The 26,732-nt window shown below is 39.3% G+C and overlaps 1 protein-coding gene across 4 annotated transcripts; it reads right to left on the reverse strand.

The window, feature by feature from the left end:
• Positions 1-25: 25 nt before the first annotated feature.
• On the reverse strand, positions 26-26,732 carry LOC146463568 (ammonium transporter Rh type B-like). Of its 4 annotated transcripts, none has more exons than XM_085084036.1 (9): positions 26,461-26,732; positions 8,494-8,689; positions 7,767-8,062; positions 6,790-6,968; positions 6,248-6,385; positions 5,800-5,936; positions 4,719-4,858; positions 3,673-3,746; positions 26-2,947 (listed from the first exon to the last, which is right to left on the reverse strand). In XM_085084036.1, exons 1-9 carry the CDS (start codon positions 26,699-26,701, stop codon positions 2,873-2,875), a joined length of 1,476 nt encoding a protein of 491 aa, XP_084940162.1. In that variant the 5' UTR covers positions 26,702-26,732; the 3' UTR covers positions 26-2,872. The 4 variants fall into 4 exon arrangements, with proteins under 4 accessions (XP_084940162.1, XP_084940163.1, XP_084940161.1 ...); XM_085084037.1 differs by lacking the exon at positions 26,461-26,732 and adding an exon at positions 21,856-22,129; XM_085084035.1 differs by lacking the exon at positions 26,461-26,732 and adding an exon at positions 17,144-17,622.

Consider the following 26,732-nt stretch of genomic DNA (forward strand, 5'->3'; position numbering starts at 1 on the left):
TCGCGAACAAGTATGCAAAACAAGCTCAACTGCAAACGAAGTTTATTTCCCTAATTCATAACAATTTTACTTTATCATATATAAAACTAGCCAGTAACATAATTAAAAGCAAGTTTACATGAAACCAATCGATATTCACTCATCCTTCAAAATGCAGGTAAACAATTATTTTTAGCTTAAATGTACAGACTTCAAACTCTCCAGCGGAGGGAAGGGGGGAGGATGTATCCCTTGAAAAATTATGATTTGGGCTGTATATACTAGTGCCAACTCTAAAGTCCTTGTCAGACCAGACTATCTGAACTCTTACACTCCATTGCAGATCAAAACTCCGGGTAATGAGATATACTAAAGAGGGTACATTTAAAGTTACTGGCTGGCCTCTTCCTAAACCGCAGACATCTTATGAGGCGCTTGAGTTGAAATTATATGTATTGATATACGGCGATTTTAAAGTGCTACTATGATCAAATTTTTACCTCTTGAATTGTAAGGTTTATCACATAGAATTCTAGGCAAGATTAAAAACGCCGTTTACCGTTTCTAAATATCTGCATTGGTTCCGGAGATATTTAACTTTGAAAAATGTGTAAAATATGTAAACGAGATGACTGATGACGTCATATTCTCAACTCAATATAACATCAAGTATATAAATAGAGCTATCTCAGTCACTTTACGGCAGAGACCATTGAAACTTGGCAGGCTAATAGTTCTAAAGGCAATACACTTACGGCTATAAAAATTCAGTTCCCATGGCAACTCACTCTTTTCCAGTCCCCTCCAACCTGATTTCAATATTTTAGTGATTTTCAGCTTGAAAAACATTTAACAAGGCCACAAACTCGACCTAACATATTTATACGCTTGCTGGATCATGCAGATGAGGCACCATTGGCAAATATCAAAATAAAACGCCAAACGTGGCCAGCAAAGCCTTAAGTATCAGGGAGGACTGGAACCCAGTATGTTGCCATGGTAACAAAACTGATAAGCTCATATTATGAAGCGCACCTGGAACAATGTAACTGCAAAGAATCAAGCATTTCTGAGACAAATTGGCTGAGATATCTTTTTTCATAATATTTGATCAAAATTCGGTTGAGTTTATGACGTCATCACTTAGCTAATTTGCATATTTTAAAAACTTGAATATCTCCGGAACAAAAAGAGATATTTGAAAATAGTAAACAGCATTCTTCTTCACGTACAGTTACTTGTTTATGTTTTAAAATGGCTTACATTAGAAAGACGCGAATTTCGTCATAGTAACACTTTAATGAATCAATCTACGCATTGGATAAAATTGTACGTAAATACCGTTTGGCATGAAATTTTTTTCGTCCATGTTTAGTTTTCTACGATAAGACCGTTCTTTTTGTACGTTTTGCAACCCGCTCATTATTTGAATTTAGTTCTTCTAATAATTTTGGCTGGACACAAAAATTTGAAACAAAAATTACAAGACTTATCATTCATTACAGTCGAAATCACATGTAAAAGCGCCCAAAAGGCAAGCTTTTACCTCTCCGAAACCGAACAAGTTCGTTTTTCACAGTGAAACTGGATTAAATTTTTGCGAGAACAATTTTTCGCCGGGAAAGAGTTTTTTTGCGATAAATTGTGAAAAAAAAATGGAAAACCTCGAAACCCAAAACTTCCATGTCATACGGTATGTCCTTGTATAACTATATAAAATGCCTCAAAAGTTCGATCTAAACTCGTAAAATAACTGCGGTAAATGCTACCAATAATCGCGATAACATGAAGCTTATATGGTGTTACAATAAGCAATAACATTACATTCAAAAGCTCTCAAAAATTTTGACGAGAGCATAGCTACATCACGTTGCCAAGAACTTAACGATGACGTAAGACTAGGCCACATCCGGGTTACGACGGCGGTGCATTCCAGAAAAAAAAATCCTTCCTGAATTTCACAAAAAGTTGAAACCCGGGGTAGAAAGTTGTTCTCGGCGATGAAACTAAATTTAGTTTGTTAAGATAAAAAGGAAGGAAGATACAATGAACTGTTTTTTTGACTTTTTGAAAATTACTTTTTGCTGAAAATCGAAAGGTTATAGTACAAAGGAATATATAATTCATAATTGAAATTGCAAATATTTTGCTGTCCTTTTCTCGTTTTCATTTCAGTTTTCCTGCAGGCCACCGATCATTTTCCACTTAAAACACTAGCTTGCATCAAGAACTAGGATAGACAGAGCACAACGACCGACAAACGCAATCTTTTGAAATGCAAATTAGTAGAACGTACACTAAAACTAATATCTAATGTAGCTAAAAACAGATATTATTCCGAAAATCCCTTAAAAATAAAACTCTCTAAAAACCTAAAAAACGTTCTTTTAATAACGTACGGCAAGGGCAAAATATTTTCATGGAGACATTCATGGATTTTACGAACAATTTTTTCTTTTATACTCTTCGTCTCCAAAAACAAAACGAAACGATAACGATGGTAACGAAATACTGCAAAAAAAAATGCACCTAGATCAATAAAGAGATTTAGAACCGCGTTTTCGGCAAGCGGCACACAGTACACAGGTGAGAATAGTGCAAAACAATTCTGACCTTTGAAACTAAAGCAAAATGGCTCAATTTTGCTGAAACTGAAAACAGCAAGCGGAAAATGAAGGATAAACATGGTCACGTGGTCATTTCTACCGTTTGCCGTAAACGTTATTCTAAATATGTGTACAATTACATTTAATCTTTAAATTTATCCGCAAGCATAAATTCATGCGCTGCGTTAATTAAAGACAACAACAAGCACAAAACAAAACATGCTACTTGGTAAAAAATGTTAGGTAACTCGCATTTTAAACCGGGTGCTCTTTTCTCCACTCCATCCTTACAGCTTATCATCTTTAACCTCCAAGCCGTCTGTTTGGATATGTCCGCCGGCTTCCACGTCTTCACTTGGTACCTGGTAAATATGGAATATAAAAAAGTGTCAACCTGTTAACAGTGCTACAGATTACTTCACTCTCTCTTTAAGAGGGAAGTATCACGCCAATTTGATGTCATTTCAAAATCCAAAAATCATGTTTCGATCTGCCCCGCAACAGAAACCAAAAAACAAAAATTAATTGTCTAGTTTTGTTATAAATAATCAACCCAGTACAATAAAACTGTCGATTAGTGTCTCTGGCCAGAGACAGGGTAGGTCGGAATGGATTGAGACATGAAAAATGTTAGGCTAACGTTTTTCAAGTTCGCTAGAACAGATCACGAGTTGTTCCTTTCAAGAATTGAGTTGATTTCTCTCCCTTCGTTGTTCTAGAATTACTTTGAAACTAGCTGAAGGTTTTATTTCACCATTTCTAACAAAAGACGACAAAAACCCCGAGACAATTCCCTTTATTTAGCACGGTATAAGCTCCTTCTTCCTTACCATTTGGGTGGTATGACTGTGCAAAGTACAAGCACACACAGACCAATCTCTCGTAAGACTCACAAAAAGCTTTCCAGGTCATGGGTTTGAGTCCCGTTTGAGCCTTTTTTTTTTTATAAGGCTTTCCTGCAACTACTTAAGTTGCGTAAATAACTGCGAGGGGCTTTCTTCGATTCAATTATTACGAAAATACCCCTTTGAAGAAAAACTTCCTAAGCGCTATTGTCGCGCACTGTAGAAATAAAAACTTATCTCACCTCCCAGAAGTCTTCATCATCATACATCTGATCACGAGAAGGCGGATCAAAGATCTTCCACCTCACAACGAAACCTGGAGAAACAATGAAAATAGAGTCAGAAGTACTCTGGATACACGATTGGGATGAAAGCCTAGAAGGTAAAGTACAACCACTCATCAGATGAAGCTTGATTCGAGCTTTGAACATCAGCACTTTCCTGAAGCCCTCTCCGTTATACTGAAACGGTGGTTCTAGCTTTTGAATCTGTACTTAAAATCCCAAACTGTTAAGATGATTACACTAACTGTTAAAAGTTTTTATAAACGTTTGGTTTTTAACGTTTTACAAGTCAGTGTCAAACACATTTTAGATTACATTACAGTACGCATTCTTACTGCACAAAATTTCCGTTCTTACGTCATAAGCGCGCGTTTAGCGCACGTTGAAAACATAGTGTATTTTCCTTGATCCTTAGCCCGGCAAATTACTTAAAGGTTATTTTCTCTTAACCCATACCGTCGCATGTCTTTTGAGTCTGCCGATGAAATCCTAAAGTTTGACCATTCGTTTAAGAGGTACTCAGCAGTACTTCCCTGTGGTGCTGTTTATTATGCTGTACAAGGTGGTTCTACTTTTTGAGTCTGCCGATGAAATCCTAAAGTTTGACCATTCGTTTAAGAGGTACTCAGCAGTACTTTCCTGTGGTGCTGTTTATTATGCTGTACAAGGTGGTTCTACTTTTTGAGTCTATGGATGAAATCCTAAAGTGTGACCATTCACATGCATGAAAGCTACTGAGCAGTACTTTCCTGTGGTGCTGTTTATTATGCTGTACAAGGTGGTTCTAACGTCTGTGAGTGAAATCCTAAAGTGTGACCATTCAAATGAAAACTACCGAGCAGGACGTTCCATAGGGTGGTGTCTAACGTCCCAGTCTGTGGATGAAATACTAGGGTAGTACTAAAAGGAAGACTGTTGAAGAGTACATCCTCTTTAAAGCTCCCTATTGCTTTAGAAAGTGGTTTTAAATTTTCAGTCTGTGGTTTAAAAGAACAACTCTTTACCAGTCAAAGTTCCTCCGATGATAGCGATGCCAAGACCGACCGCGAGACCAGCGATCTGGTAACCGGCTTGAGCTTTTACTGAACGAACATCTCCAGTGGCTCCAGATACAGGTTCAAGTGCGGGCCACAAATTATACATGCTGCAAAATCAACAGAGACGAAAGGTCAAGCAGAAATAGTAATAAATAGTAGATACAAACTCTTAATACTTCTGCGACATACCATTTGAATGTTACTGATCAATGTATTCCTAAAATTACAAAATAGCGGCATTTTTGAAGGAAGCTATGATTTTAAGCAAGAGAGAAAGTTCAAAATGCAAAAATGAAATACTTCAAGTACTTCCTTATCGTTATGTCTTATCTAACATTTAACTGGAAAAAAGAAGAGAAAACTTCTGGGGGTGGTCAACCGTATTATTTATTTATCTATTTATTTATTTCATTCAATATTTATCCAGGGGCATCCAATTTAGCAGAGCTAGTTTAAATGGAGCCCTGACACAGCACAAGACAAAACATTGAAACATAAAAAAAAAACTAGACAAATAATTAAGTTGTAAATGCAGCATGTACCGCGGGCGTTACTGCTTAAGATGGCACTTAAGTTTGGTTTTAAATTCACTGAACGCCTCTACCTGTCTAATGGTTCTCGGGATGGTGTTGTAAGTTCGAACGCCGTTTATTCTGAAGCTCTACTGATACTTAGCAGTTTTTGCGAAGGGAGGGCGCAACAAATCACGGCTTCTGGTGTTATAGCCATGGTAAAGGTGCGCGTGCCTAAAATCTGAAAGTAAGTACGAAGGCGCTATTCCGTGAAGACATTTATGGACTAAAAGGCCGTATTAGGGTCACAATAATTCTCACTAACTGACCGGGCTGGGTGTAAGTTAGCTGTGTTTGAAACAGTTTAATTTTGTTTTTTTAAAGAAACGCTTCGTTCTTCCAACATTGCTGTCTGTTGCAATAATTATGTCCTTTCGTTGTGTTCCCAGGTAAGACGCGCTTTCCCTCCACTCTCCTTCCAAATAATTACCTCTCCCCAGCCTAATCCCGACGAAACTAATGACGGGAACACTTACCCTTGAGAGCCATATTTCTCGAGAGATGCATGGGCAGCGGCTATTGCGCCCGCTATAGCTCCGAGAATTCCCGGCATTCCGTGCAAGTTGTTCACGCCACAGGTGTCGTGGGTCTTGGTGTATTTGGTCAGGAATGGCTGCATGAAGAAAAAGATGGAACACATCAATCGGTTGAGTTGCAAAACTGCTTAAGTTATTTTCTTCCGTTTTTATCCAGCTGTTGCTATGGCGATGCGTGCGATCAAGTAACCCTCATTTTTTCTTCAGAAATTTTCGCGCAGGTTGCTAACTCGTGAGTCGGGGAGATTCCGTTTTCTCTTGATAACGATACATAAAACGAAGTCACGGTTTCTTTCTTCTTAAAACTCCACAAGAATGAACAATGTGCATAACGTTCGATGTGGAAGAAGTAATAGTGAGATTTTTTCGGATCTTTTAGTTTACTTACAGTCAAGTAAGCGTATCCCACAGTGCTTAGCCCGCCGGCACAGCAACCAATCAGAAGAGCTCCCCAGGGAGCGATTGACATGTTAGAAGCGGTTCCTATGGCAACACCACCTGCCAATGTCGCGTTTTGCACATGCACCTGTGAACGACAAAGAGAAACGTAAACATTCGCAATACCTGTAATAAGAATGCAATGATCAATAGAATCACTAAGAAGTCAATGTCGCATCAAGTCGAGACAATAATCCCTATATGTGAGGTTTCTTTCTGTACTCGTCGATTGTCAAATAACAAGGAATTGAAAAAATGATGCGAAATAAATAAGTAAATGGGAATTTCATTGGCTTCCACAAAGTGGCTCTTTCATCCACTGTTTCCAGGTAAAATTGGAATTTGGGAATGTTGGTTTTTGTGGAGGGAGGAAAACCGGAGTACCCGGAGAAAAACCTTCGGCGCAAGAGACGAGAACCAACAACAAACTCAACGCACGTTTGACGCCGGGCCGGGCCATCCTTCCCCACACGATAATCGCAATTTTCTTACCATACTCAGTCTCCATTTGCCACCGTTTCTCTGGAAGATGGGCGAGAGAGCAAAGGTGGTGACACAAGCAGCAGACAGCGAGAAGTATGTGTTGATGACGGAACGGTGCTGAGCCACGTAATCAGGAGCCACAAGGGCCGCGTTGAAGCTGGGCCAGTACATCCACAGAAAAACGGTACCTGCAAACCAACACAAGAGAAATGTACCCACAAAACACACAAGAACGTCCTGCAGGGAAACGTGTCAAAATTAGCCCTGGTTCCCGAGCCTTTTTTTTTTTTCTTTTTCTTTTTGGGTACAAGAGAGCTGCAGAAAAACGTTAGGTCCTGGGATTAAATTGCGAACACCTGTTAGCTTGAAACGGCTTCAACGCTGACAATTCGCGCCAAAAGTCAGTGAACGTATGGGAATTGCTGGTTGCTAGGCCGATGTCAAAGTCAGAAAATATTGTCGCTGTTTCCAACACGGTGCGTTTTTCCCGCCAAAGTAATCGATGTGCTACGTCTCTTTGGTTCGTAGAAAGACCGTGCATTTAGCTGGGAGAAAAAATGGCTAATGTGCAGCGACTTATCTTGCCGCGCAAGAACCTATTCAATTTGCAATTAACCGCGATAGGAATTACCGTTAGAGCGGTTTCCAATTGAGTGTCGACAGTTAATTAGCGTTTGCTTTGCTTCGCTCTCTGATTGGTTGGCAAAACTCGCGCCACTTTCTCAACCAATGAAAATCAACACCAAAAGCAATCGTGCCTCGCTCGCACGCGTTTTCCCGCGCTTGGCGACGGTTACATGTATTTGCTTTGAGTGCTGATTGGTTCATTGAGCTGTTAGTGTCTGTTGTGATTGGTCAAAGTAATTACTTTGGTTTTGGTTTTACGACACTCAGTTGAAAACCACTCTGTGCTAAACATTGGCTTCCATGACTAACTATCGACTAGTGTACTCCAGCGATAAGCCTTTACTGTGTGGGTATCTTACCAATCATGGCAAACAGATCGGAGTGGTAGTTAGATTCCTCCTTGGGATTATCCAGAGCAGTCTTCGTGTACAGAACCCGGGACAAAGCCAGTCCGAAGTACGCGCCAAAAGCGTGGATGATGATGGACCCACCAGCGTCGGAGTACTTCAGAAACTCCACAGCAATCAACTCATTGATGGCGTAGAAAACGACCTCCAAGATACCGATGACCAGCAATTGCAGGCGGCTCACTTTTCCCAGGACAGCGCCGTAGGTAATGAGAACCGTAGCGGCAGCAAATTCCGCGGTGACCAAACTGCGGATAAAAGAAAAGAGGTGAGAACAATTACCATGGAGGGTTCGAGTTTGTTGTTGGTTCTCGTCTCTACTCCGAGAGGTTTCTCCCCGGGTACTCCGGTTTTCCCCTCTTATCAAAAACCAACATTTCCAAATGCCAATTCGATCTGGAGAGTGTCCCCATTCTGTAGAGCGCATTTGATCATCTCGTCATGGAATTGTGCGCTGTATAAATTTACAAACAAAAAATTTAAATCAAGATTTTGGTTTTCGAGATCAACTTTGCTCAAACCTCGTGGCATAAGGAACGCACATTATTATAGTTCACTCTCTGTAGCCTCCCCCAACCATGGTTTTCCACCTATCCAATAACCGCATAATTATTTGACTTGAGTACAAGAGTGCCAATCGAGTTTTAGCATTACAGAGACGCAAAACACCTATACATACGTTTGTATACTGAGCTCAATGTGACCATGTCCCTCGGCGTAAATCTGGTTGAAGCAGCCTGACACGATAGTTCCCCATTGTGTTATCAGGGAGGCAATAAAGAAGTTATAACCCACAGCGCCAAAGCCGTACTTCTTCAGAAAGGTCATCAGAAAGCCGAAACCAATGTAGATCATAACATGGACATCTTGGAACACTAGAAGAACAAAGTCAAGGAAATTAATACTCCAACAGTTTAAGGACGATGCCTGCTTTTGTTACTGCGCATACGTTCTGCCCATCTCGAGATACTTGGGTTTCTTATGGGTGGTGCCTACTAACACAGGGATAGTTCGGTAGCTTCCTTTTTTACTGTAAGGTATCAGAAAGCTGTGTTTTCTCTGATGAAAACTCGTCCCAGCAAATTTCATTAAAGTCCGGCCTTGAACCTGGAGAGCGAATGTCCTCCCTTTCCCCCATTCAACTCTGTAGCTAATTTTTCGTCTACTTCAAGACAGCAACCATTAGCATCCTGTATACCCTCGAATCCGTACTAGAGCGGATTACTGGATAAATATATTATCTTAGATAGAGGGAAACGGGATGAAAACATGTCACTCGGGATAGCCCGCGGCCACTGCTACGCATTCCGGTATGCATGTCATATCGTACATTGGAAGGCCGTTTGTTCACAATAGCGGCCAATAGATTATACAACTCTCTACCTCATATTAAGAATGCAAGAACTGTCAATTCTTTTAAAAGTTCTTCTTAAAACTCACTTTTTAAAATCAGCCTTTCCTAATTAATTTACGATGTTGTGTTCTTATATATTTGTTTACTATTATATTAATTTCTTTATTGTAAAGCGCGTTTGTCTTTTGATCATTTGGTCATGATAAATGCGCTAAACAAATTCACAAATTATAAATATTATTATTAATTACTATTTGTTATTCTGTTGCGTGTCGGTATGTGGCGTGACCGTGTTGTAATTAATCAGTGCTATCAAACATGTTCCAGTCGATTAAAACAGCTTTGTAAACCACAAGCAATACGTGATGATATTGAAATTCCAAACTTGTTCCCTTTTACCACGTCCTTTGATAGATTCCAAACTGATAAGACTAACAATGGACCGGTTTGCAGGTTGACCAAAGAAGATTTTTTTTCACGTTGCTGTGTATTTTGAGGTAACACCCAAGCTTAAAATATTTTCGTATCATTTAGTAATAATAATAATAATAATAATAATAATAATAATAATAATAATTAATCTAATTATTATTATTATTATTATTATTATTATCGTATTACCAGGAGGTCTATCAGTTTTCTTTCACTTTTTTAATTTAATTACATTGTGCTTATCCGATTAATGAAAAAACGAAATGATCTTATCTCGTCTAATCTTCACGACGTTTACAAACGGTTGTTAAATTGCTGAAATTTCAATTTTTACACAAGATTCATGCCACGTATTACCTTAATTTGAAGCATAGTTAATTGAGGGACTGGTTATGAAACCTTGCTATGAAAACAATGATGCTGCAATTTATGTTGGAAGGGTCGCGACCGCTCTCGTTTAAACGCATCCAACTTTGAAATTAACCTCAAGGAAAAAGGTAAATTTGACTCTAGCAATATACATGACATGTACACAGGTTCATTTAAACCTTCTGAAGAGCTGCGTCTTCTTTTGGCGTTCGTTTGCAACAAATCTTTCAGCAATGATTAAAATTCTCAATACAATCACTTCTTACCACAAAGTAATCAAGGCGTTACGAACAAAAGACACACCTCCAGTCTTGCCCACTAAATAACAAAACCGCTTTCAAACTACTTAAATCCCTCCTCTAACATATCGTCTTCCAGTTTTGCATTTTCGTACACAATGGCATAAACTTGTTAGTCCTGTGTGAAAAACTGAGGCTTTCTTCAACTTATTTGCACGAGTTTTGCGTTTTAATGTAAACTGCATTTGCACACAAGGTTTGTAGGACCAAATCATATGCATAGCGTGATAATTTCCTGACTCCGCGTAATGGCCGAATGGCTTTCTTATATAAATCATATGGATTGCTATTGCCAGAAACGTTGACCGCTTCAGGGTTTCAACAGTCTCTTCTACAAAAAGAGTAAAACAAAAAACGAAGAAAAAAATGAAAACAATTTGACCAGTTTAAAGTGCCTTCGTGCTTCAAGCACTCAGTGTAGCCACAATCTGTAACTGTTTTTCGCATAAAATATATCTTTCTTTGGGAAATTTACACCAAAGTGCTAAATTTTTATATTAATTGTCTCAATCAAGTCTATTTAAGAACAGACCGGACCTGAACTATTTTCACTGAATTTCAAGCAGAGAGAATTTTAATAACGGAGCACAAGTAGTTTGACCTTTACATGTTAAGTGCTTTTTATTAAGTTGCATATTAATATTCAACCCAAAACTCTGTTTCTGAACCGAAAGAATCTTATGGTTCTGATGTTTTTTATAAGGTTTGAATACAGTTCTACAATAAAGTTACGCAATCACTCCAAGAGAGTTTAATCCCTTGCATCAAACTACAGCTTTGTGATGTGGTTTTAAACCTCATTAAAATAACTTTTGAACCTTCAACTTAATACTTTGGCAGTACACCAAAATTATAAACTGTTGAGATATTGGTGATCAGTTGATAGTCGTGCAATGTCACAGAGTAAGTTTTAGGCAAGTGTTAATTAAAGCGATATTCGATGCACTTAACATGAAATTCAGTTAATGCTTATGGTATTTTCTAAATTGCTTGGATAAAATTTCATTTTACCAAGCAAAAGCTTCGTGCAGAATTAAGTTACGTGTCGAATCAGGAAATATTTCCTTAAAAGCCTAAAGATCTTGGAGTTTTCTGTTCGTAAAGTCTAGGTGATTTCATTGTTTAATAAAGCTGGTTTAAAACGCACTTTGCGCTTCTAATAACGGAGGTTTTCGATTAAATTTTAAACTAAAACGATCGACAGCTAGCAATGTCGAATCACGTTTCAATACGGACTCCGCGCCATCGTGTAAGCCGATTATGCGGGTTAGTTATATAGTGAAAAGCGTGCGCCAAGTTCGTAGGAAAAAGTAAGGCAACATTGAGAAAGAACTTAAAACTAGTCAAATGAACTAAATTTAGCTCTACCGGTGAATAACAGCTCGAGATCGATAGCAAAAAAAGGATTTATAATGACGCAAAAACGTAAACAAATGCAGAATTGAAAAGGTAATGAAGGTGGTGTCTACTTACTGGGATAATATACTGTCAAATCGTTCACTGAACTTGGAGCAGAACCTGTTTTGTTAGTATCTGCGCCTTTTCGCTTGTGCGGAGGTAGAGCGTGTTGACCATAATCCACAAAAGTTGCAAACAGGACGATTAATATTATTTGGAACAGGGCTGCGACAATCGTGAACTTCATGGCTCTACCAGAATTTAGAACGATAAGTTACGGAAACTCGGACGAGGAAAGTTCTGGCCTTGGGTTTGGACACGCCCTGCGAATGACTACGAGAGTTCAAACGTTTCGTTTTGCAAGAACTGGTCTACCCGTTCAAGTGAACCGGTATTTATGCTAAGGCATTGAAGTTTAGAGACGCAAGCCATTGGCTAAATGTCCGTTACCTGTCTCGCTCAAAGAATTGACTAATTTCTATGCTAATGATTTTGAACAAAGCACTAAGTATTTAAAGCTTTTTTGGTTCATTGTGAATGCTTCTTATTGTGCAACTACGGGACTTAATCATTGACTGACAATAAGTGCTTATACCTAACTGAGTATAAACATCAACTGAAAATTGCGAAAGAACAAAAACGTTGCACAATCACGTTGCGCAACGTACTCCTTGAACAGTGACCTAGAATCAAACCATTGTCTGTTGAAATCCAGGGTTTAGTCAAAACATTAAAATCATGCTATACTATGACGCGAAGAAAAAGTTATGCTCAACGCTTTCGTCTTGTAGACAAATGAAATACAATAGAAACCGCCAGAAACAGGCTTATAGCGAAAAAAGTACCATCCAGTTTTCATTTGAAGGTCATGATTTGAAGGTCATAAGTTAGAGCCACGCTGCGCAGCATAATAAAACAGCACCACAGGAAAGTACTGCTCATTAGCTTTCATTTGAATGGTCACACTTGAGGATTTCATCCACAGACTCAAAAGTTAGAACCACCTTGTACAGCATAATAAACAGCACCAAAGGAAAGTACAGCTCAGTAGCTTTTATCTGAATGGTCACACTTAAAAGGATTTCATTGACAGACTCAAAAGTTAGAACAACGTTGTACAGCATAATAAACAGCACCACAGGAAAGTACTGCTCAGTAGCTTTCATTTGAATGGTCACACTTAAGGATTTCACCCACAGACCCAAAAGTTAGAACAACCTTGTACAGCATAATAAAAAGCACTACAGGATAGTACTACTCAGTAGCTTTTATTTAAATAGTTACACTTTAGGATTTTATACACTTGGAGCGCAATCACAGACTCAAAAGTTAGAACCACTTGATATTAATGGTCACACTTTAAAATTTCATCCCTAGACTCAAGACTACCATATCATATACGGCTGGCATTTCAAAAGCCACATAGTACCGATACCGGATTTTATCCAGGAACTTAAACAGTAAAATCAACCATAATTGTACAACGTGTTAAATATAGAAACTAACAGAGAGTTTTGCGTTGATTAACTTGATATCTTTCATTTGAATGAGCACACTTTAATCGAGGGTTTCATCCGCGGAGCACATTTAAAATTCACTGGAACACAGCTCCACCGACTCTAGGTCCGGCAAGTAGTCAAACCAAAAGGGCTGTTTCGGGTTTAGTTTTCATGGTTGACGCAATACCTACAACAATTAGTACACCAAATAAATAAATCCTGAATATTTAAGATTTTTCATGGATAAGAAGAATTGTTTTCAATTTTTTTTGTTTTTGCTATCGATTGCGCAACTTGATTCAACGCAGTGGTCTGTTTCAACATCCTCCAAAACAGGCGTTATTGAATTGATCAATAGTGCACGGAGCACTCTTGTGTGCACGTGCACATCTGTAGTGCGTCTTGTATAAACACGGACACAAGAAAGACTATGGGTCTATTAACGCTAACTATCCTGCGTCATTCTAGCCACACAAAAGCCAATAGTTTGTCCAGACATAATCCGTCTAAATTATGACGCATAACAAGACGTACTAGAGATGTTTACCTAAGCTGGTCCCAAGAGGATTATCCTTCTCTCGTACAAAAACAGCTAATCAAGCTTGTTGTACTTGCGAGACTACCTTCTTCAGTTCACATTTAACGCTAACCAAAACATTGAAAAAGAAACTCCAATTTGAGTAGAGAAGTGATAACAGTGCGGAAAATAATAAAAGTGCTAATGCCTGCCGATCAGAGCCATTTTTGTGCGTGTATATGTGAAGAAGCAACACACATAGATATGTGACGTAAATCATCCGTAAGAAATGTAATCAGAGTAATTCGTCGAGATCACACTTTTAAACATTTTAGAACTTTGACTTTCTTTTTGAGGCTAAACAAAGGAGAAAAAGATGAACGTTCGAGGCAGTTGATTTGAGAACACCTCTTTATTAATTTGTATAACCTGTAACCGCTATTAAACCTCTGACCTTTGGTTTAAATGTGCCGATATTGGACCGGATATTTCCATTTAACAAACCCTATTGCGCTTTCAATTGACTGTATCAGACTGCCCGTTAAGTACACCATAAAATTTGTCAAATCGCGAAATGAGGGTTAAGTTATCATTTGGTTTCTTTCTGATGTGGCTTTTTGCTTAGAATTATTCCTGAAAAGGTATAATTGAAAACATTTTGCGCATTAGTTAAGAGCTTCTCGGATTTGGCGTATTCATTTACATTAACTTACACAGATAGGAGCCGCACTTAAATGGTTATATATATAGTACTGGTTGGAAGAAAGGCTATCGTTTTTTGTGTGTTTGGCCAGTAAAGACGTACACTGAACCCGGACTGAACGCGGCTATACGAAGAATTGTTTTGTTGTGCTTCTTGAAAGACCAATTAGCAAAGGTACTTTATCTGCTAGACGCATACATTTGTCTCGTGCCCGTCTTTTTACCATAAATCTGAGGCACGACAAATGTTCGCCCAAGTTCTTCCAAGACACATTATGTACATCTCTAATAGAAGTGGAAGCATCTCGTTTCTGAAGCAACTCAGAGATCCAGAATCCTAAATCCTTGAATTTGATTGGCTAACGACGCGCGCTTTAGCGGTGCGGATTTTCCCAAGAAGAGTGAAAAATTCGAAAACCATCTATACCCGGAGAGCTTTCAGTTCGTGTGGCCAGAAAGATGGTTCAGTATAGCGTGACGATTCAACTTGTTCTCAGGTGAAGATAGGACGATCCTGGGAGGTCGGCGGATTGCACGATATGTCATCTACATTTGAGTTTTACACGAGTAAGATGAAGATTAAGTGGATCATCTAAGATGAGAGGTAGGATAATCAATCAGGAGGGTTAAATTTTTCGTCCTGTAAGCACTTAAGGTAGAAATAAGAGATGTAAACTCCTCTACCAAGAGAAACGTCTCGCTTGGTATCAAAGTCAAATCTGATCGTAATACCGAAAAAAGCAGGCACAGCTCGAGTCGCGATTTTCATAAATCTAAAGTAAATTTAGATTTCGCTTGACTTCTTAGTATGCAAGTAATTCTTAGTCTCGAGTTTCTCTTGTTCTGTAAATATTGCTTGTAACCACTGCTCACCTCAACTAGCTCTTGCTAACTGCGAGCAATGCGCATTTCTTGTAAACATTTATGTCAAAAATAAATAAACTGAAAAGTAATTTTCGCGCCAAATTAATAGGCTATGATGTCATATTATTTTAGATTTCAATAAAATATAAGTTTTTCACCCTTTATTAGTTGTTATTACGTTGTTCTTTGTTGTCCAGTTATCGATAGTCGAGAGTTGAGATATTTACAAGTGAAACAAGCGAGTACATCACTACGAATCTACAGTTTGTTCACCGTCAACGATTCGAGATTTATTTTGTACCGTCCCGTTCGTCTAAGCTGATCAATTTAGCAAAACATTATTTGTTCGAGCCAAACATTGTGTGCGATAACCTATGCAACGTGCGTGACGCACAATATTGGTTTTCAATTTGGAAGTTGAACTACTGAGTTTTGTAGGCCGACATAACATGGACCTGTGCGACAAAAATATAGCCGGGTTGTAACGCTAAAATAATTTTCCTTTGCAAGTTTTCGGTCATGCACAGCTCCTTCAAGGTAAACAGGCCGTAATTAGTTTTCGTACGATATAATAAGTCTTTTATCCTTTTATTATTAATCAATTATTTTTTTTATTTAGACAAATATTTATACAGGCAATATCCAATTCAACAGGTTGATTTAAACGGAGTCTTGTGTTTACATTAAGTTAAATATTTATAGTCTTGAAACAACACACCAGGTATATGCAAAATTGCCGAGTGAAAGGGATGAAACAAAAGCGATTGACTTTTAAAGAAGTTCGCTAGAGTTGTTCTGAATTCAGAGGGGTTTTCCATCGATAATGTAATGGGTCTTTTATTCTTCAAAAGATAAAAAAAATGTATATTCTGTTACCAGTAGGTAAAAATGATCGAACTATCCTAGGGATTGTATTCATTTTTGCACACCATTATAATTCGAAAAGACAATAGACCCTCCTTTCAAAGCCTCTCTGGAACTTCTTTTGACACGGCGAAGCCTATTGTAGGTTGTGTGATCAATGACGTCATGTCGTTGTATCTGCTTCAATATACAATGGTAGTCAACCAATGAGAGAGCGAGAAATTTAATCAAAATGCAAGAAACATCAAGTACAAGTGCAGACATCGAGGCAATACATTATCGAACTCGGATATTTCGAACTCCCCGCGCTAAGTCGATCTAATTTTTCTTTCCCTTGGCTAAATTTACCTCGATATGTCCGATAACTCGAACTCTATTTAAAAAAGCTGGTCGATAAACCTCAAAATGTCAGACCATAACTTACATAACTGTGACTCACGTGTCAGTCTTTTATCTTTATTGATATAAACGTGATTTTTAATGTATGGAAACGTGTTAACGATCTCAGCCTTTGTTTTGTCTTTCACATGTTCTTAAAGTTTGACTAAAATTCCCAAACTAAACGCTCCTATTAAAAGGCGCTTAAAAATGAAAAAACAAACTTCCTAGACAAGTGACTCGTGATTGTAAAAGAATGAGAAAACCACGATATTTTATTAATTAATTATTGCCTGGGGACTTAAAATTCAACACGCGCTAACTCAGGCGAACCCCCGCTAACTCGAGCTACAGTACTTTTTGTTTCCCTTTGGAGTTCTAGGTTACATCTAGCTTTCAGTTAAATTACCACCCTTTCAGAGACAGTTTTACTGTCTCGTTCCCAAATTTGATACTCATAACCACCTTGGAAGACATGGAATAAATTGTTCCAGGGAAATTGTAACACTGATCACAGTTTCAGATCAGTTTGAAAGCCGGCGCGGCCGGGTGATCTTGAGGATTCAAATATTCACAGATAACAAAAGATAAACGAGCAATATTTCATGCCGGCTCCAAGTTTGGACTTCAGAAATAAATGGCTTAGCACTTACTTGGGTAATAAATGGCTATATCATTGCCCTTTTGATTGTTTTCCTCCGTTGTTTCATTGGTGTTGCTTTCGGCAGCTCGAGGTGGCATTGACTGGCCTCCGTAGTCAACAAGCGCCATAAACAATACGATGAGAATAATTTGGAAAGTCATTGCAATAAACGTGAACTTAACCGCGGTGCCATTAACAGGCCGTTTGCAGCTCGGTCGACACGTCGTGGTTTCAACCGTTAAGGGTTCCCGCACAGCGCTGTCATCCGCCATCTTGAATCGCCAACTAGTCGAGATTCAAGGATGGACTTTGGAACGTTTTGCTAAAATTGTCAATAACTGAGATACCTGCTATTTGAATTAATTGACCGTGTTGAATTGCGGAAGAGAATAGATGGTATATGCTATTTTAAGCACAACTTGGATGCAAATTATCGAGAGTGAAGTCGCGTATTGCCGACCGATGTAGTCTATTATATTGGGTAGCAAAAACTCCGCAGTAAATTATGTAATCAGAACAACACTCAAGAGGTCATTTTTTTTCCACGCTCAGGGTCTTTAAATAACTGAGGAGAAAGTGCTGCCTTTGTGATAACATCTGCAAACGGTTAGACTTTCTAGTCAACTCGGATAAGGACGATAAACCGTAGGTCCCGTCTCACAACACTTGTTCCTAATAATCTGTGAGACCCACACACTGTTGGAAAAGAGTAGGAGACGTGGTCCCCGGCGTGGTGGTCTACCTCTTTCTCTGATTTCATCTGTCTTTCACGTTCTGATTCATGTGTAGGTTTGCTGGTGGGTGAGATAAAAATATGGACTGATAGCGGCTGCCAGTGACGCCTTTACATGCTGACGTCCGATCTCACCCAGGCCACAGAAGAATTGAAAACTGCCATAAGACTATGCGATATGTGCCGTGCGGTAAATAAATATATCACCATTACCAAATGAAACGTAAATCCGGAATCCGATTATTTGTTAAAATCTACAGTTATATCAACTGTAGTCCTGAAGTTTTTATACTCGTAGCACTTCACACTGAAACTGAGTCTGTAATCTTTGGAAATAGTTTTATAATACGCTGAGACGTAATAAAGACCTATTTAGCTAACTCCTTCGGTCTTTCTTTGACATGCCGACATCTGAGCACTTGAAATCTAGAGATTTGTTTGTATTAAATTAAACGCCATTTTAACTTACATCCGACCCCAAGCTCGCAGTTTATTCTGTTTGCGGGAAATGCACGATCAAGGAGCCATTACCCTGACGATCACTTGAGCTGCTTTTAGACACTTGACCTCAATTTTGATCTTTGTAAACCAATCACTTGGTTGAGAAACCAAGTTTCCCTCTCATGATTTTCTTAACAGGAAAAGACTTTGTAATGCAGCCGAGAGAGACAAACTTGAATTTATAGAACTTGTTCATACGTTTTTCAGCGAAATCTCAGAATTTCGTTGCTCAGGGAGATTTGTTGTTTCGTCCGAGGTTGACAGGTATGCCCCACCTGGCTGGAAGAATTTCAGAAAGTAACAAGACACTAGTGCGCGCCTAGATGAGCCAATCTAAACATCAGCACAATTTTTAGTGCATTGTATATGGTGGTTAACACAGTTGATACCGTTGGTGAAATTATGCCGTACAAGGTGGTTTTGACTTTTGCGTTTGTGGATGAAAATTGAAATCCTAAAGTGTGACCATTCAAATGAAAGCTACTGAGCAGTACTTTCCTGTGGTGCTGTTTATCATGCTGTGCAAGGTGGTTCTACAGTTTGAGTCTGTGGATGAAATCCTTAAGTGTGACCATTCAAATGAAAGCTACTGAGCAGTACTTTCCTGTGGTGCTGTTTATTATGCTGTACAAGGTGGTTTTGACTTTTGGGCTTGTGGATGAAATCCTAAAGTGTGACCATTCAAATGAAAGCTACTGAGCAGTACTTTCCTGTGGTGCTGTTTATTATGCTGTACAAGGTGGTTTTGACTTTTGGGCTTGTGGATGAAATCCTAAAGTGTGACCATTCAAACGAAAGCTACTGAGCAGTACTTTCCTGTGGTGCTGTTTATTTTGCTGTACAAGGTGGTTGTAATTTTTGAGTCTGTGGATGAAATCCTTAAGTGTGACCATTCAAATGAAAGCTACTGAGCAGTACTTTCCTGTGGTGCTGTTTATCATGCTGTTCAAGGAGATTATATCTTTTGAGTCTGTATTTTCAATTTATAATCATGAACTTCGACCAAAAACGGATGCCATTCGGCAATGTTTTACTGATCGAGGAATCTTCCACAAAACCACAGGAAAACAAAACAGGAAAAAATGTCAACATATTGTCAATAATAGGTTCAGTCTGAGTGGATTTCATACTAGGTTGGCCTTGACCCTTATGTTTACTTATCATTGAACCGGATGAGCCGACTTTCGAGATATCGTGCTCAACAATAAATGCAAGATTATCTTAATGCTGGAAAGTAATACCTTTTGCATAACATTTGCAATTTTTGTTTGTTTTGCAAGGGTTCGATATTCAAACTGCCACGAAACACAGAACCTTACAGACATCCACAGAAGGTCTACCTCGAAAGAAAATTTGCGGTGTTTTATATGTCCGAGTTAAGTCCCTAAACGCAGGTCTGCATTGCCAAAAACCACAGCCCGAGGTTCGAAAATCTTTTGCGTAATCGTTGTTGGATAATAAGGTCTTTTCTAGCCGCTGATAAAGGTTGGTTTGGTCTAACCGCAATCGATTGTTCAATGTTATTTAAATACTACTGTTCGATTAGCCTTGCATCTTTCAAGTTGCTTTTACAACAAGTATTGCTATTTGAAGGCACGGTATTACTTTCAAAATTCTTAACATATTACGAGTCAATTCAACAACAGGGACTATATTTGTTCAATTATTCCCATATGTATACAAGGTATTACCTTCTAATTTCCCTCAGTGTTAGATTCTGCCGGGAGAGCTCACCATTTGAACAAAAAAAAAAAAAAAACCGCTCGAAAAGGAAAGCTGCCAATGGTTCGGGCTTTCTTCGCTATGCTGTTTACCATTTTTCGGTTGGAAATTTTAGATGTTACAAGCTCATTTAAATAAACTGTTTCTAAAAAAAAAGCCGAAAGAAAAGTTAACTCCACTCCTCATTCATGACTAATCCTGCGAATAAAATGACAAAACATCGCTCAACGTAAATCGAAAAGCTGAAATATTCGTGGCCGCCATCTTAAGGGCAGTATCACGCGAATTTGATGTCATTTCACTTGAAACCCAAAAATTGTTTGTCTGTCAACAGAAACATAAAATAAATCTCTAGTTTTGTTATAAAATTAACGCCATAGTGCAATAAAACTGTCGATTAGTGCCTCTGGCCAGAGACAGAGTAGGTCGGAATGGATTGCAACTTGAAAAATGTTAGGCGTTTTTCAAGTTCTCGCATTTTTGTTTTCAAAATGCGCAAGAACAGATCACGAGTTGTTCCTTTCAAGAATTGAGTTGATTTCTTTCTTCTCGTTGTTCTTAAATTGTTTTGTAGCTCTGTGAAGGTCTTATTTCACCATTTTAAACCAAACAGGTCAAAAACCCCATGAGACTTCCCCTTAATCATAGAAGAGCGCGGGAAAACACCCCAATCGGCGTGGGGGCCGGGGCGAACGTCGTTTTGACAAATGGTACCGGAATTTTCCAGCCATTTCGGTTAGAAATTTAATATGGAAAACGAGGGATACCTTTAAATTTTTAACCAAAAATGTCGGGTTTTGACGACAAATGGTAAACGGTTCTTGAAACATTGATTGTCGGCCCAACACCAAAATCATAAATAGGCAAAACTGGGCAGTTTGTAAGAAATAGCAAAAAAACAATCTTTGAGAATCTAGGCGACAGATACAATACAATGAACGTGAACAAAACTGGGTGATAAAAATGAGGTCAAAATACTGGAAGTATCTGGCTTTCGTCTTTCTCCTGGATGTCTTTCTCAATTGTTGAAGTTCAAGACAACATCTTGTAAAATCACCCGGCCAAAAACGACACTGAGTTGATATTTATCTCCATTTACAAGCTGTTGTTATGTATATCGCGTGCAAGCGACAAATCCCGATAGAAGAGGAAGTATCGTTTGTCAATCTTTTGTTTATCTTCCAATGGGTAAATATTCCCGTCATTTCTCTCATTTCTAGCTCCCCTTGGTTGCATAACCACTTGGCGTCCGTTGACATCGAAGTCTAGAAGATGTCAAACATTGCGGAAACATTGTCGACGAAAGAAGATTGTATACAACAGGGAAAGCAAGAATCTATTAGGGAATTGTAGGCGGTAGGTATATGAATACAACAGTGAACAAAAGTTGGTGATCTTGTTCCTTGCGCCAAGGCATCGACGGTGTGATAAAAATGTTTAGACTATCGTCGAGACATCGTCGACGAAGGGCAAGACATAAAATTTTAATTTTTCGTTCAAAATCTTTGGAATTAGCCTCCCACGAAAGTCGTTTCTGGAGGAGTCGTTTGGCGAGGGGGTAAATGCGACTCAGTTTCTTAAACCGACTGCAGGGACGCAACTTCACAGACACTCTTTAAAACAGATTCGCCCCAGGAGCTTCCCATTATAGACAATGAAATAAAGTAAGAACACTCTCATACGCGTGCAAAAAGTAAAAAGCTTTGCGTTTGTAGAAGTTAGTTAATGTTGTGAAGCTATTGTACAAAAAGCAAAAATTGTCTTACTTGGATAGAAGGCGGCAATGTCGTTGGCTTGCAATGTTTCGCTGGCATTCGTGGCCGCTCCCTTTCGACGGTTAGCCGGTAGAGCATGATCGGAATAATCCACGAGCACGGAGAAAAGTATTATCAGCAAAATTTGGAAGAGACCGGCGATAAGCGTGAATTTAAGACCCATTTTCGGCTACGAACCGTGCAGCGTGTTGTCCGTGCAAGGAGCGACCGAGACGTGGACGTAGCTGTAGCGAATGAATTGACAACGCCGACCAAGACGCTACTACGCCCATGTGAAACGTGAGCCGCTGTCAAATACGACCACGAGGAAGGCGATATGATCACGCCACGAGAAACCTCCTTAAATTTCGTGTCAAGAAATATGACCTTTCAAAAATGAAAACAGCCTTTTTAGCATCCGGATTGTAGTGTGACACACGCACACGCCCTGAACATGTTTCACAAGGATTTTTTGGCAATCGCCGTTGCACGAAGAAAAAACGAACCGACTCAGTACTCCTCGCGACAATTGCTGGAACAACAAAAAAAATTGCGAGACATGTTCACTTTTAATAGGGCATGTTACGCTAGTCAACGAGTCGTTCAACTTGTGTCGCAACAAAATTGGGAGACAAATTGCAAAAAAAAAAACAAGGTAAATAAAATTGGCGAGTGTAACAGCGTCTTTTTCGCTGAGCATGTATTTTGCAATTTGCTCTTCGCGCTAAAAATATCCAGCTGGGTCATGACGGTTAGGTGATATATAAATTTTATATTGCCGTCTTCGCTGACAAAATAATCTCTTAAAAATTACTTAGTGCCAGAAAAATACGGTACATAATTGTAACATTCGTTCCGCGAGCCTTGTGCGGTACATGTGCTTCATTCGAAAGAAAACCATAGAATTTTGACAGCTGAAACGGATATACAGTAAATGATCTAAGGCCGGGCGTCCGTTGGTATTTTTATAGCATTAAGTTCTGCTCTGCTCTGCTCTGTTTCTTTTACAAAAAACATTTCCCCGAAACAAACCGTTTTGCAAAGAAGGCGCTTACACATTAGCCGGACCCTACTGTTTTTTTCTATTTTCGATAGTGCCAGACTGAATTAATGGGTCAGTCAATTTCCAAGCCGGGGGGGGGGGGGGGGGGATTTTCGATATGGGTGTGCCGCGAAGGTTCTCTAAGACGACCCTATTTAAGGGTAAAGAAAGGGAAAACGGATACCCTTTTTGAGGACCGAACCCGAAAAATGACACCCTATTCAAGGGAACCAAGCAACGGCTAATGTGCACGGATAAACACAAATCTCTATGAAAATCGCTTTTCTAATACTTCAGCAGACACTTCAGTTTTAAAAAGCCATTTCTTTTTCGTAAAACGTAGCGCTTACAAGCTTCAATTTAATTGATACGATTTAGGTACCCTATCTAAAGACTAATCCAGGAACGCGTTGCTAAATGAGGAAAAAATGATACCCTATTTAAGGACTGAAAACCTCCAAAATCATACTCTATGTATATGGAAGTACCCCCCCCCCCCCCCCATCAGACATTTGTCGTGTATCGTTTGTCAATAATTTCTCCCTGGGAGGTCAATTCTAGTGAGAATTTTCCATTATTTATTACTTAGCAAATATATTACCCTGGGTGCCAGATACTTTTCACGCGCGGTTTCTGGTTTCGCACAACAGTAAAGTGCCCCGCCGCGCGCGAGAAAAACCTCTGGTACCCAGGGTACAAGATATCTGCATTTTTTTCTAAATTGTTACTCGTGAAAAAAATACAGCATATTTCTATCATATCTCGCTCCTTTTTCTTAGTTACATGTATGCGAAAATGTGGTGATTAAACATCTTATTATTAATGGAATCTACAGATGTTTAGAGTTGCTATCTTTTATTCTTTTTGCAGATGACACAAATATATTTTACTCTCACGCAAACTTGTTCCATGGACGTGGAGGACCCCTGGAAGGTGAGGTACCCCGCCTACCCGTCGTGAATCAAAAAAAGCTAGTCTTCACATGCAACCCCGGGGAACTCGGGTGAGGTCTAAAACGCTATCCCGTGTACATGGCCAACAGGTGTAACTATTGGTCCATTCAGATTCATTGCCTTCTCGGAATTTATATTTTTAGCATGTTCGTAAAAATATAATGAAAATGACTTTTGTCTTGTCCGGTGTGTGAGGCATTTGACCCCTCTTACGTGGAGCCCCAGCTAAAGAGGAGAAAATGGGGGAAAAATGCATGGAGGTGGGGTGGAATTAAATTTTCTCAAAGTCCGTTTTCGTGGGAGTCTAAGTCACTATCGGCGCATAATAAGACGACTTGAGGCAAGTCTAGGGTAGAATTAGCCTCCTACCGTATGCAGATCGCATACGTTCTAAGGCTCGTCACGTAACGTCACGCACTCCTCCACAGGAGGAGCGAGTGACGTGACGTGACGTGACATGACGAGCAAACGTCCGCGCAGGAGACTGGGCCATAAAACTTGGGAACGACTGTGGACAGACTAACTAAACTCTTCATTAGGAAGTTCAGGGTCTGAATTAGCTTTTCTGAGAAAAAAAAAACAACTTGAACAAAAAAGGCGACATCTTTCGGTAGCAGGATACAAGAAATCTATAATTTTCTATGATGGCACCAAATTTGTAGTCCATCTTCACTGTCCACCGAATCTCGTACCCAGAGTCCTCAGGCTCTTTGGCCAGCGGTTGGTTGCCAGGAGAGACTCTGAGGAACTGGAATTTCATTACCGCAGGATTTCTGCGGTAAAACAATGCAAGCTTTTACTGGGCAGCCAATCAAAAAATTTAAATTTTTTCAAATTCTCCAGAGTCTCTCCTGGACACCAACCGCTGGGTGCGAGATTGTATTATAGCAGGATTTACGGTAAGCACTGGAAGGGATAGATGAGAGCCGGCCCTCGGACATTTACTTAGAATTACATGAAGTGAATCTCCGGTAAGCCGAAATAGCACTCTGGCTAGCCTAAAAAGCACTCCAAGAGAAGTTGATGGACTGAGTTATCAGCGAAATATAGTTTTTTAGATAAAAATTAAATATGACGTTCTTAGGGATAGTCACTCTTAAAATGTCAAATAATTGCATGGCCCCGTGGAGCGAGAATTTGAACAAGACAATTTTTAAAAGTTAAAATGCCTGGGGGCACTATGCTGGGGGATTGCCGAAGGCGTGTTGAAGTTTCAAAGTGATCGGCGCATAACTGTGCTCCACCTCTGTGAATAATGACCGACTTGTTCATGCGAGTGTGTGATCATCAGTGATTTGCGGTGAGGCGTGTGATTTCTGTGGTGCAGTGTGTAATCAAGAAAGCCGGCCATGAGCCGAAACTTACGTCATCGCCGCAAAAATCCCACCAATAAAAAAAATAAAAGCGCGGATGTGTGATCAGTGATAAGCTGTCTGACGCGTGCCGTTTGATGGGTTTTGAATAATTAAACATTTGACGAAATACGAAGAGCAAAACCTTCAAAAAAATGAAAAACAAAAAAAAAAAAAAAAAAACGCTTGTCCCCTTGTCCAAGCGGATGTGTGATCAATGAGTGCCATACTGCTGATTCACACGTGATGGATTACAAGTTAGCACCCTTATTATAAAACTTCGACGAAGAGCAAAAGTTTTGAAGAAATCACGGCTCTTTGTAACAAACAAATAAAATTAGAGTTAAACGAAATCATCTTTAGTAGTGAAAGTTAACAACTTGCTAAAAGTACTGTTTCTAGTTTGGAATCCATAGATTAGTTTTAAAAATAAAAGATACATCTCGCCACAAAGGGAGGGGGTTTTTCATCACTCTACTCAATTACTTTGTCAAACGTAAACAACGCAATGAACCAATCACGATTCACGAGTCTTTTCAGCCAATCATAGGGCGCAGTAAAACCGCAAAACTAAAACCATATATATTTGAAAACGTAAACAGCTCTTGTTTCGCTTGTTTTGTTTTGTTTTAATCCCTATTGGGTCGTTTTTGTCAGTTTCTTATTCTTCTTTCGTTTATTCAACAAGCTGTTTTAATATTTTTAAGCGAACTGGCCAAACCGGATAAATTTCAATCGGCTAGAATTTTTAAGAAATATATTGAATAGACACTCCAACTTATCCACTGTACACTGTTTTAGATGGGAAAAAGATGCTTGCGATCATTGACTGATTGAGAGAGAAATACAGTCCTGAACAAACAGAGGAAATCCCACTCCCTTTCAGTGATCAGAGTCGGCGTTTCGATTTATGTTTTCGTTTTGCATGGTAGCTACAGAAGGAATATGGCTCTTACTCATCACTTAGTTGTACAACTCTAACTTCAGTTTAGACATGAAAGACTAATCGCAATTTTAGTAATTACGAAGGGAGAGTCTAAAAGGAACAATTAAAGCTGATCACGACCTCTCCGAACTCTGTCTTTATCAACTGATCCATCTTGAAAGCCAGCTATTCGCCGGCGCAGGCATTTTGTGAGTTCGTATTAATTAGGAAGCACTGCACTAGTGTAGCAGGATACATGGGTTCGAATCCCTATCAACACCGGAATTTTTTTTCAGGCTTTTTGTGAGAAATGAACCGAGACTTGATAAAACATAAGGTACTCACTTGGATAGTAAATCGCGACATCCATTCCTGCCGACGTTGTTGAGTTCTCAGGAGGCGGTGAGGCTTGTTTCCCATATCTTGTAAGGGTTGCAAAGAGTATCAGTAAAATAACTTGGAAGCAACCGGCAAACGTCGAGAATTTCAGGCCCGCGTTCAAGTTCATCTTTTCTTTGGTCGTAGACTGAAGCTTCTGTGGAATCAACGGTGACGATTCTGTGATTTGTTTACCAGAGGTAGTCATGAGCGCGAGTAACTGTTTTGCCGGCAAAAGC

The sequence above is a fragment of the Pavona decussata genome, unplaced genomic scaffold, assembly GCF_977016875.1.
Source record: "Pavona decussata unplaced genomic scaffold, jaPavDecu1.1 SCAFFOLD_175, whole genome shotgun sequence".
Taxonomy (NCBI): Eukaryota; Metazoa; Cnidaria; class Anthozoa; order Scleractinia; family Agariciidae; genus Pavona; species Pavona decussata.